The following is an 11,448-nucleotide window of genomic DNA, read 5'->3' as shown; positions in this document are numbered from 1 at the left end:
ATATTAAGACAAAATCACATTACATACGCAGACCCAGGTCTGACATTCTAAAATAACACAAAATGTATTTAAATGATTTAAGTTTTTGGAAACATAATCTTCAGCTTCTTCAAAAGACACTTTCAACTAGATTCGTTTTTTACACAAATTTCGAAATGCAATGAATATAATTGAAACATCTGATAAAAAGGATTTTTGTAGACAATCCTTCAAGTAAGAAATGTACAAAATATGTCAAAACAATTAATGTAAAATAGATTCATGTACTGCAACATGGTGTTGGTTGTTTCGTTTACATTTCATGCTGTAAATGGGGACGTGAATGGTGGTCAAGCAGTGGGCTGTAAACTCTGAAGTCAACCATTCCTTGGTTGAGATTGATAACTATCAGACATACACAGACAATCCAGCAAAAATCAAACATGTTTTCTCCTTAATTGTATGTTACATTGTGATACATTATATTATATTATGCTATATTATACTACAGTGTGCTGTGCAGGGTGTGATAGCTTTTACTACAGTATGTACTCATGCTTTGTAATAAATCATTGTTTTCAAGTAAACTTGCTCTCCTATGACTGCTATTTTTCCTTAAAATGAAAACTGGCTGGATAAAATGTAAAGGTATTGCCTTTGAGATTCAAATGGAATCTCCTTGCATTTCATATCAATTGAAAACACAGTACTGTATGTGACTACCAAACTCAAATTAGCATAACTAATCAATTCACTAATTAATTAGCAACATAGTTACTATCAATGATTTGCTACTCTCTCACAACAATGAACCATGTTATACTGAAGCCACTGACAGTGCTTTTAATTACATTGGTTGGCAATGAATACAGTACATGTTATAGAAGTAAAACAGTATGCAAACAAGTTAGAACCTGTTACCAGCACCTTCATCTAAATGTAGTTTTCAGTGGACAAGGGCTGTTGAATAGTATTAAATTTGACTTTGGTCAAATAGTACTTGAAAACTATTTGAAGAGGTTTCAACATTTCCACTCTTCTGATGCGCACAGACGACTGTGTTAATATGGGATTTCCTGTTTGAAGCTTTTTCATAAGGAGTTCATGGTTTGTGAAGGTAGTGCCCTGCTCATGATTCTGTCTTCAATCAATTCATTTTACAATCAGTCAGGAAACGAATCTGTATTCAGAAGCTGCTGTGTTATCCGTTTGTTACTATACCACCCCGACCACATCTGAACATTTGAGTCATCCTGTATACATTTTTACAATACGAATTTTTTTTTTTTAAAAATCGTATTGACAAATATACCCCAAAAGATTGACACATTGATAATGACGAAAGGCATATCTATTAGGGAAGAGGGAGATGAGTGGATGGTGTGGCTGTGGAGTATCACTGCCCTCTGAACCAGAATGCCATGGAAACAGCTGAACTCAAGCCATGTACTTCACCTTGGAGCACACTGTCAATCAATAAAAGTGTCTATTTTGGTACTGAATAAGGTAAACAAGAATTTATGGATAGGCTTCAGTTGAAAACTTAGAGCCTATCTACAAAACGTATCATCTTTGTTGATACACAATTTGTCAAAGGATAGTTAAGTAATCTTGAGGTGACTATTGACTCAAACGTGGAGGAAATACCATTGAATAAGATATTGCGATTATTTCGAAAACAATTCTTAATCGAAGGCTTGAAGTGACTGAATCCTGAAGGCACATTGGATTGAGCCAGATATTGTCATGTCTACAAATTAAACGCTTCCCGCATTACGATCTCAAAGCCGCCCCTTCGGATGTCATAGGGTTGTGTAGTCAGACTCAGACATATGGTAAGTGTTGTCTGAAACTGATCGTCAGGTTCATTCCATATGAAAAGTGCTATGCTCACAGGAAACATATCACGTCAGATCCTACATAAAATCTGTTTGAGATCAACCATCAAAATGGAGGATAATAGATACTTTAAAGCACACTGAATGCTTTGGCACAAAAATAACAAAAAACTATTGTCAAGTTAAAAGACACATGCGTGAGTTAAAGTAATTGAAATATAGAGTGTGGATTGAAATGGTCACGTGAAAATATGCCATACTCATTTGCGATCATGCCGTTGAAGTCTACACACAATGGTGACTGCAGTGCAATCAAATAAATAGATAAATACAATACAATACAATACATTACAATCAAATGTCAATGTAAAGGACATAAACGTTAGTTCTATACATCGGGAGGGCAACTCTTTCTAGAGTGTTTCAAGAAATTAAGAGACGTACTGTTTTGGCAGCAAAATATATTAAGACGTTTGTGTACAGTATGTGCTCGACCTTATAAATGCAGGCATAAAGTCTGTACAATCAAAGCTTATTATCAACCATAATCGATGCAAAAATAAAAGTGTAACAATTGTTTGTTTCGATTCTCAGTCCAACGGATGCTTTTTGCGAAAGTACGTAGTTCTTAATGTGAAATACTGATAACGTGGATCGAACTACGTCTTCTCAATCGAATGTAAATACAATAAAGACAAGCCTAGGTAGTACACACATCCACTGTAGTCGTAGAGGGGACTCCTCCCTATGGCACCCTGGACTCACATTCCCATAATCCATCTTCAAAGCTTTACCCGCACACAACTATGGGCCACAGGCGTCACTCAGCCCAACAGGAACATGGGAAATGTAGTCTTTAGATGAACCACTCCTTCTTGTTTTCGTCAATGGTTTCTGTGAAGGCGGGGTCATTGACGATGATGGCCGCGTCGGCGCAGTCTGCCGACTCCGCCCCTTTAGCCTCGTTGGTGTGATAGGAGCCCTTGTGACGGAACATGTGGCGAATCAGGAACACCAGGGTGCACAGGATGCTAAAGATCACCACGGCGATGATTCCTAGGTGACAGTTAGGGGGGTTCAGACAACAGACATCAGTCACGTGGATAACTTGGAAGGATATAATCATCAGTCATCACTGTCATCAAGTATTGTGTGTTGGGTAATCTAAAAAACGAAACATTTTTTACGGTAGAGATACGGTTCAATACTGATGATTGTGCACTGGGCTGTGGAGGAAACTTGACAGTAGTATTTGCACCCCTGCGACTGACGGTGGTGCTCACCTCCAATGATGGCAGAATTCCGGTCTACTCCATCCCGACTGACCCTCTCCTCGTTGAATGGGAACACAGCACCAGCTAGGACCACAAAGACACAGACACAGCCTGAAACACACACCTCAGAAACACACAACTCAGAAACACACATCTCAGAAACACACACCTCAGAAACACACACCTCAGAAACACACACCTCAGAAACGCACACCTCAGAAACACACATATCAGAAGCGCACACCTCAGAAACACACGCCTCAGAAACACACACCTCAGAAACACACATATCAGAAACACACATCTCTCCCTCAGGTCTGTGTGAGACGTCAAAGAGGGCGCATTGTAAAGAAAGAATGCTGGTAGTATCTGAGTAATGCTGCCAGCCAACACTGGAGGCTGGTATATTTAGCCTCCAGTCTGTGCACTGCACAGTGTGTGGGGAGGAGGTGGGAGGAATAAGAGGTCTGGGAGCTCAGAGAGAAAGGCTGCTCTTTCCAGCTGGTCTCTCTGTGGGTACTGTAGTCTACAACGTTACATGTGAGGGGGACTCTGTAGAAAGCATTGTGGCAATGGGCCCAAACACACACACACACACACACATACACACACACACACAGTGGGCCAGGGATCACAGATGCCCCTCACAGAGGGATGATCACACCATGATCTGTCACCGTGGAGATGAATTACATGCAGGTCACATGATCAAGATCTCTTCCACCAAATGGATCACTGACTCAAAACAGCTTCAGTGAAAACCCTTCATAATAGGCAACCAGTTATTCAGCCTCTATTTTGGTCACATATGAAAGCCCAACCTCCTCGTATATTAAAGCTATATTTAGTCAGACAAGAGACCAGAAAGGCCACGGACTAGGAAAAATTGAACAGAACAGAGATTCAAAAACATCCATCCCTACCCGAGTCCAGATGCCAGGGGTCGTTGGCAGAGGCCATGGGGGAGATGGTGAGGGGCGAGGCACCACAGTTGGACTGGACCAGAATGCCCTGGGTCGTTACCGGGGCGACGATGGTGCCGGACCGCAGCGCAGCCTTGAGGGGGGCGATGTTGTTGAACTGGACCCTGGACAGACAGCCCACGAAGCCTGGAGTGTTGTACCTCTCGATCAGGATGGGGTCAATCTGGCCAGTCTCTGGAGCAGGGCGTGGGAACAGACAGGCAGACTCAGCAAAGACGTACTTCATGTCTGAAGCGTCTGTAGGACCGGGAATCTCTTTGTCGTTGTTTTAACTGTAATTGATCAATTCTGCCGTGCGCTCGACGCAAAAATGTTATCATTTGAAAAAAGCACACCTAGATAGTAATCTAACACTCATATTAAGTGTTTTGATTACTCCACAACAATACTAATCATAAAGCCAATCTTTTGTTTCGAAGTGGGCACACACGAAAATAGTCCCACGTCACTTCTGAGTAACGAGGCACAACAACAAACAAACAAACAAACAACAACAACAGCAGATCCGAGCAGAGTGTTACCTGTCTGGGCGAATGAGAAGATCTTCTTGAACGCAGTATCGTTTCAGACAGATCTAACCACAACAGAACAGGTCCTTCTGGTACTTTCCAACTGACCGTCCTCTGTCTCTCTTCCTGTCTGTCTCTTCCTGTCTCTCTCTGTCTCCCTGTCTGTCTCTCCCTGTCTCTCTCTATCTCCCTGTCTCTCTCTATCTCCCTGTCTCCCTGTCTGTCTGTCTGTCTGTCTGTCTGTCTGTCTGTCTGTCTGTCTGTCTGTCTGTCTGTCTGTCTGTCTCTCCCTGTCTGTCTCTCCCTGTCTGTCTCCCTGTCAGTCTCTCTGTCTGTCTCTCTCTCTGTCTGTCTGTCTGTTATAATGCCAAGGTCTCTGTCTGCATTAGCACACCATCCTCCAAGATTCTCTTTCTCTCTCTACAGCATTTGGAAAGCACGGACACCACTGTCACAGTCCAGCAAGCAAGGTAATTCCCTCCTATGGCAAAGCAGGGCAGAGCTCTGAGAAAACCCTGGACAAGACTCCAGGATCTGGAACAGCCTCCAGGCCCGTGTCTGCTGTCATAGAACGCCTCACTTCCTGTCTCCTCTCCTGCTTCTCTGTCCACTGAGGCGTTTAAGGAGTGGGCGGGGCTGGTGCTGTTTCTTACCGTCCTATCCTCACGATCATGCAGGAGAGAGAAGGGAGCGAGCGGGCAGGATTGGGACACGGCCCAGCCCTTTTCAAGCCTCCTAAGCATGATGTCACATATTGGTTTGATAATTTATTCACAGCATGCAGCAAAAGCACCCTGGGGGGTCGTACGGCCAACACAATGGGCCGATTTAGTGCCTCACTCTCCCCAACACCCTCTAAAACAATCCCCTTTGTCTTGACTGAACATTAGTTAGAAAAACACATTCCGCCTGGACTGGAACCAACACAGACAAAACAGTTGGAAGGGGTCTGCCTCACCAAACACTTTGCCCAGGAAGATGGTCTTGACCAGGTTGAACTGAGCGTCGGATGATTCTGGAAGGGAGTATGAGACAGCAGGGTAGTGGTCCAGCTGAGGACCAACACAGAACACGCAGCGAGAGTGAGACGTGGCAATGCTGACATCAGGTTATCATCACAACCAGAGAATAAGACTCCCTTTTTTCCAGAAACCCCCTGCGGCAAACAAAGGAGCACACCGCCCTCCAGTGGCGACACTGAAAAATGCATCTTGGGTTCCGGTGGCCGCTCAAGTGATTGTGCTGACTAACGACATGCTGTCCCGTATCCTAGACCATGCTGTGGTACAATGATACACAAGCCAATTATATCTCCTCTGAAATACGTGTTTACGTGTGCATTCCTGCCTCCTCAGTGTGTCACTGCTCTGCTGCGGTAGAAAAGCTCTAATGAGGCCTGGAACTATGGAAGCAAATCGTGACCAAAATTCAAATGAAAATGCATTTCCAGAAATGCATTTTCATTTTAAGAATGTGGCTGCATTATTTGACTCATAAATCAAATTAGTATTCAATCATCCTATTTGCATTTTCATTTTCTTCTTTAAGACTGCTCATTCTTTCCCTTAATTAAAATGAAAACGAAAAAGACATTTGAAATTTAATTTTCAAAATATGCCCCAGCAAATAGATACCAAAATTCAATTTGAAATGTAAAATTTGAAAATGAAATTGCATTTCCAGAAATGCATTTTCATTTTAAGAACGTGGCTGCAAAATCGTGACCACAATTCAAATTCAAATGCATTTCCAGAATTGCATTTTCATTTTCAAGAACGTGGCTGCAAAATCATGACCACAATTCAAATTCAAATGCATTTCCAGAAATGCATTATCATTTTAAGAACGTGGCTGCAAAATCGTGACCACAATTCAAATTCAAATGTATTTCCAGAAATGCATTTTCATTTTAAGAATGTGGCTGCATTATTTGACTCATAAATCAAATTAGTACTGATTAGTACTGAGCGGACATTGCATTTTCATTTTCATGTTCTGCCCGCAAAGAACTGCCCATAATTCGAAAACGAAATTCTGAGCGGCGCAATAGAGTGACGTCAGTAGCCGCTCTTCTTCAGCTCCCTGCTGACCGAGCTACCCATCTTGTTCGGTAGGGGGCGGTGTGCACATACGCATTGCATTACATGACAAATGTGCCGGGAAATTGATTGAATTGCCGGGTCTTTAGAGGACGCATCACAGATCATGGCGCTCCCTCAAATTGTGCAGACACTGATAGAATTAGCTGAGCTGGTAGAAACTAATAATATATCTGAGTCTGATGCCCGTGACCGAGTAGAACAAGTCACAGAGAGCTTGGCTGCATACTCTGCCGTCACAGACGTACACATTAATGAGGTTGCCATAGTAAACCTCTCTTCAGTCCTGGAACGGCTGGATGCTGTGGAGCCTCAAATGGGACGGGGACGACCAACCATCCACATCCCGTTCGAGTCCATCGAAAACTATTTATTAAATGGTCTACTTTTTCCTGTGAAAGCAAGCTGTTTCACCTTTGGCCTGGTTCAGACAAAATCTGAATTTCCGCAATCTGAATTTGAATTTCCGCAATCTGAATTTCAAGAATCTGAATTCCTGCAATCTGAATTTTAGAATGTTTTATTTTTGGATCAAAATAATTCAGTTGTATTAAATTTGGCATACAAATAATTCAGATATTATATATTCAACAGCAATATATTTCAGTTTTATGAAATTCGACACACAAATATTTCAGATCTTTCATATTCAAATTCAGATACTTTTGTCAGCTTTCTAGCTCCATAAATCCGTTGCTTTGGATCCTCCGACGGATGGTCTGGTGGCCGACAACAGCTCCGCTATGTCCTTTATTTTTAAACCATTTAATAAATAGTTTTCGATGGACTCGAACGGGAAGTGGATGGTTTACTATGGCAACCTCATTAATGTGTACGTCTGTGACGGCAGAGTATGCAGCCAAGCTCTCTGTGACTTGTTCTACTCGGTCACGGGCATCAGACTCAGATATATTATTAGTTTCTACCAGCTCAGCTAACTCTATCAGTGTCTGCACAATTTGAGGGAGCGCCATGATCTGTGATGCGTCCTCTAAAGACCCGGCAATTCAATCAATTTCCCGGCACATTTGCCATGTAATGCAATGCGTATGTGCACACCGCCCCCTACCGAACAAGATGGGTAGCTCGGTCAGCAGGGAGCTGAAGAAGAGCGGCTACTGACGTCACTCAACTGCGCCGCTCAGAATGCATTTTCGTTTTCGAATTATGGGCAGTTCTTTGCGGGCAGAACATGAAAATGAAAATGCAATGTCCGCTCAGTACTAATCAGTACTAATTTGATTTATGAGTCAAATAATGCAGCCACATTCTTAAAATGAAAATGCATTTCTGGAAATACATTTGAATTTGAATTGTGGTCACGATTTTGCAGCCACGTTCTTAAAATGAAAATGCATTTCTGAAAATGCATTTGAATTTGAATTGTGGTCACGATTTTGCAGCCACGTTCTTGAAAATGAAAATGCATTTCTGGAAATGCATTTGAATTTGAATTGTGGTCAAGATTTTGCAGCCACGTTCTTAAAATGAAAATGCATTTCTGAAAATGCATTTTCATTTTCAAATTTTACATTTCAAATTGAATTTTGGTATCTATTTGCTGGGGCATATTTTGAAAATTAAATTTCAAATGTCTTTTTCGTTTTCATTTTAATTAAGGGAAAGAATGAGCAGTCTTAAAGAAGAAAATGAAAATGCAAATAGGATGATTGAATACTAATTTGATTTATGAGTCAAATAATGCAGCCACATTCTTAAAATGAAAATGCATTTCTGGAAATGCATTTTCATTTGAATTTTGGTCACGATTTGCTTCCATATGGAACTTCTTCAGGCTCTTCAGTACTGCTCTGCTCCCACCAGGGGGCGGCTCTGAACCACGTCCCGGGGGGAGTGTAATATGACATCTATAGTCAGCCAGACGGAGCTCTACCGCAGTCATGTGTCGGCGTATATGTTAAGTTAAAACTAAGAGCTTATTCTGAGGAGGAATAGCTAGGGGTGAAACCGCAGGTTTGAGTACAAATGGTTAAATAATAATAATAAATATAATAATAAATGCACAAAGATGAAATAAGAGTAAAAGTTGTACCTTGTTGTAGTGTTGTTTTGGTGTTGTGGAGAATGCTGGACCCCTAGTGCCATGATGTGTTGGTGTTTGGTGTTGTGGAGAATGCTGGACCCCTAGTGTTGTGACGTGTTGGTGTTTGGTGTTGTGGAGAATGCTGGACCCCTAGTGCTGTGACGTGTTGTGGACAGCGTCGTACCTGCAGCCGTATGCTCCTCAGCTCCCTGGAGAGGTTGACGTGGTGAGGCTGCCCGTTGGCCATGTTGCGCTGGTCCAGGTCGATGACAAAGGCCTCCTTCAGACCTCCCAGGCTGTAGCGTATCTGCAGTGTACCTGGAAGACATTGACGCATCACACAGCATCCTCTATAGGGGCTCAGGTGAGCAGACTGCCCTGGACATGACTAGATCTACCTGGTGGATAACCCAGGAGTAGGTTAGAGGTCAGGGGTCATAGTCTTAAAGGTTGCTGTTGTGTGATAGATCCACTGCTTGGACCACCCGTTCTGTGTCTGGGCGCTGACCAGGAAGCGAGGGGTCATGTTTCGGAGGATTAGGGGTCAAGGGTTAAAGGTTACCGTTATGTCGCAGCACCACGGCCAGGTAGTCCTGTGTCCGGGAGCTGATGTAGACCAGGATGCTGGGGGTGTTGGAGGTGCTGAAGCTGAACACCAGCTCTTCATGAGTCAGGTTGGCTTCTGTGGGCAGGTTCCCTGATAGGCTCTTCATCTCCCGAGCCACAGGAAATTGAGCCTCCGGCAGGAAGTCGTACCGCACTAGGGTTCCTGTCTCGAAGTAGCCCCCCACATCTGTCTCACACACACACACATTACCATCTTGTCGATAACTCATAACTCTTATCTGAGCTGAATACCTTTGTAGTTACTTCAGGCTACTTGAGATAACGGCCGCAGTGATCGATTGTTTACCAGACAGGTGCTTCACTTGGATAACCAGGATGTCCCTGACTCACCCTCAGTGCAGAAGGGTCCGTCGTAGGCAGTCAGCGTGCAGTCACAGGAGTAGCCGTTGTACTTCTCCAGGCACTTGCCCCCGTTGCGACAGTGCATCCCGTAGCTGGTGCAGTGACCCTGGCAGCCAGGCTTGACCCCCGGCGTGACCTTGGCCCTCTCTTCGAGGTCAAGGGTCACCCCGTTCATCTTCAGAGCCCTGATGCAGCCCAGGAAGCCTCTCTGGCCGCCGGAAGCTCCTGGAACACAACGGTCGACGCAAGCGGTCGGTAGTTAGCATCACGTACACATCTCAGAAGCGGAAATGTCTTTCTTCTCAATGAATACAGTGTCTGTTTGTCTTGTGGCCTTACCGACGTAGAGCTGGCTGTACAGCTCCAGGCGAGTGTGGCCCTGGGTGGGGGCGGTGCGCACCTCCCTGTGCTGCCCGTCCAGCTGCAGCGCCGCCTCCTTCACGTTGCGCTCGGCGACCACGCGGTGCCACTGGTCGTCGTTGAGCGGCGCGAGCGAGCGCACGCTCAGCTCCACCGGCCCGTTCCCCACGTCGAAGGAGAAGGAGATGACGGAGGACCCTGGGGGTGAGAGGGGGTTGGAATGGAACACACCCCAAGGTTGAAATGGTTGCAATACGAGTTGCCCGGCGTCAAGAGAACAAGGCTGCTTTTGTATTCACAGTTAATTGATGTTTTTCACACCTTTTGGGGACGTAGAACAGCGAACATAAGCTCAGCAGAGCGGGCGAGAGAGAGTCTTACGCCTCTAACCCCACTTAACCAGATCACTCCCCTGTTCACACATGTCTATCATCATTATCCTCAGCTTCCTTTTACACACACACACACACACACACAACACACACACACACACACAACACACGTACACCACCACATGTTCACACACAAGTTCAGTTCTGTCGACAAGCAGAAAACCTGTCAAGAATCAGTCAAACGGCGTTCCCTGATCCCTGATTCTTCTTCTTCTTCTAATCACCCTGGGCCCCTCCACGCCCCTCAGCCCTGCGTCTTGGCAGCAGCCTCCAGTCTAACATCATGAGATCTCGCCGTCAGTGATTGAGCTGTTTTCTTGTTACTAGAGCTCCCCATCCTACCTCACCTTTCATTCCCTCTGCGCCTTCTCTGATATGATTTCCCTGACGGCGTATCTATCTCCTCTCATGGAATATTGTGGGGCAGTTGAAGCTAGCTTGCTTTCTCTCTATTCAGAGCATGTAGCGTTTCAGCGGGTTAGCTGCTGTCAATAACATGCATGCGCACACACGAACGCACACACGTACTTACGCCCACACAGACACACACACACAGAGACACACACACACACACAGAGACACACACACACACCTGCTCAGCCCAGATGCACAGCAGACAGACAGGACTGACAGAAAAGCTGGTTGCAGTGGAACTTTGGGACTTGCCAACACTCATCAAAACAAGTGAAAATGCCAAGTGATGCTCCGAGGACAGAATCCTAATGTGCACTCCAGAGGGCTGCTCTTTAGAGTGAAGATGTGACTGAAATGCAAAGCCCAGAAGAAGAGAGGGGTGAACCCACTTCCTCCTGCAAAGGGCTAGCTACTTCACAAAACATCCCTAACAAATAAATAAATAGTAACTTAAACAACGCTGTCACCGAAAGCATGTTGCCGGGCTCTGTAGTGTTGCCGGGTTACTGTTTCGTCTTCGTGTTTTATCCACCAGAGGGCACTAGCTACATCTCAAACCGGCCAGGAAACGACAACGTAACAGAGGC

The 11,448-nt window shown here is 44.5% G+C and overlaps 1 protein-coding gene across 1 annotated transcript in view; it reads right to left on the bottom strand.

Annotated features, from left to right (window-relative positions):
- Positions 1-42: 42 nt before the first annotated feature.
- Positions 43-11,448, bottom strand: part of cntnap2b (contactin associated protein 2b) — a 23,772-nt gene continuing 12,366 nt past the window's right edge. Inside the window, exons 14-21 of the mRNA XM_047028369.1 lie at positions 10,035-10,253; positions 9,684-9,920; positions 9,289-9,519; positions 8,911-9,044; positions 5,542-5,635; positions 4,015-4,248; positions 3,101-3,175; positions 43-2,873 (exon numbers count right to left, since the gene is read on the bottom strand). Of these exons, the coding sequence (XP_046884325.1) occupies positions 2,674-2,873; positions 3,101-3,175; positions 4,015-4,248; positions 5,542-5,635; positions 8,911-9,044; positions 9,289-9,519; positions 9,684-9,920; positions 10,035-10,253 (1,424 nt within the window). The 3' untranslated portion in view covers positions 43-2,673. The remainder of the gene's footprint in view (positions 2,874-3,100; positions 3,176-4,014; positions 4,249-5,541; positions 5,636-8,910; positions 9,045-9,288; positions 9,520-9,683; positions 9,921-10,034; positions 10,254-11,448) is intronic.

This window comes from Hypomesus transpacificus, chromosome 10, assembly GCF_021917145.1.
Source record: "Hypomesus transpacificus isolate Combined female chromosome 10, fHypTra1, whole genome shotgun sequence".
Taxonomy (NCBI): domain Eukaryota; kingdom Metazoa; phylum Chordata; class Actinopteri; order Osmeriformes; family Osmeridae; genus Hypomesus; species Hypomesus transpacificus.
Note: the sequence above shows the minus strand (reverse complement) of the source record. Positions and strands in the feature narration are given on the sequence as shown.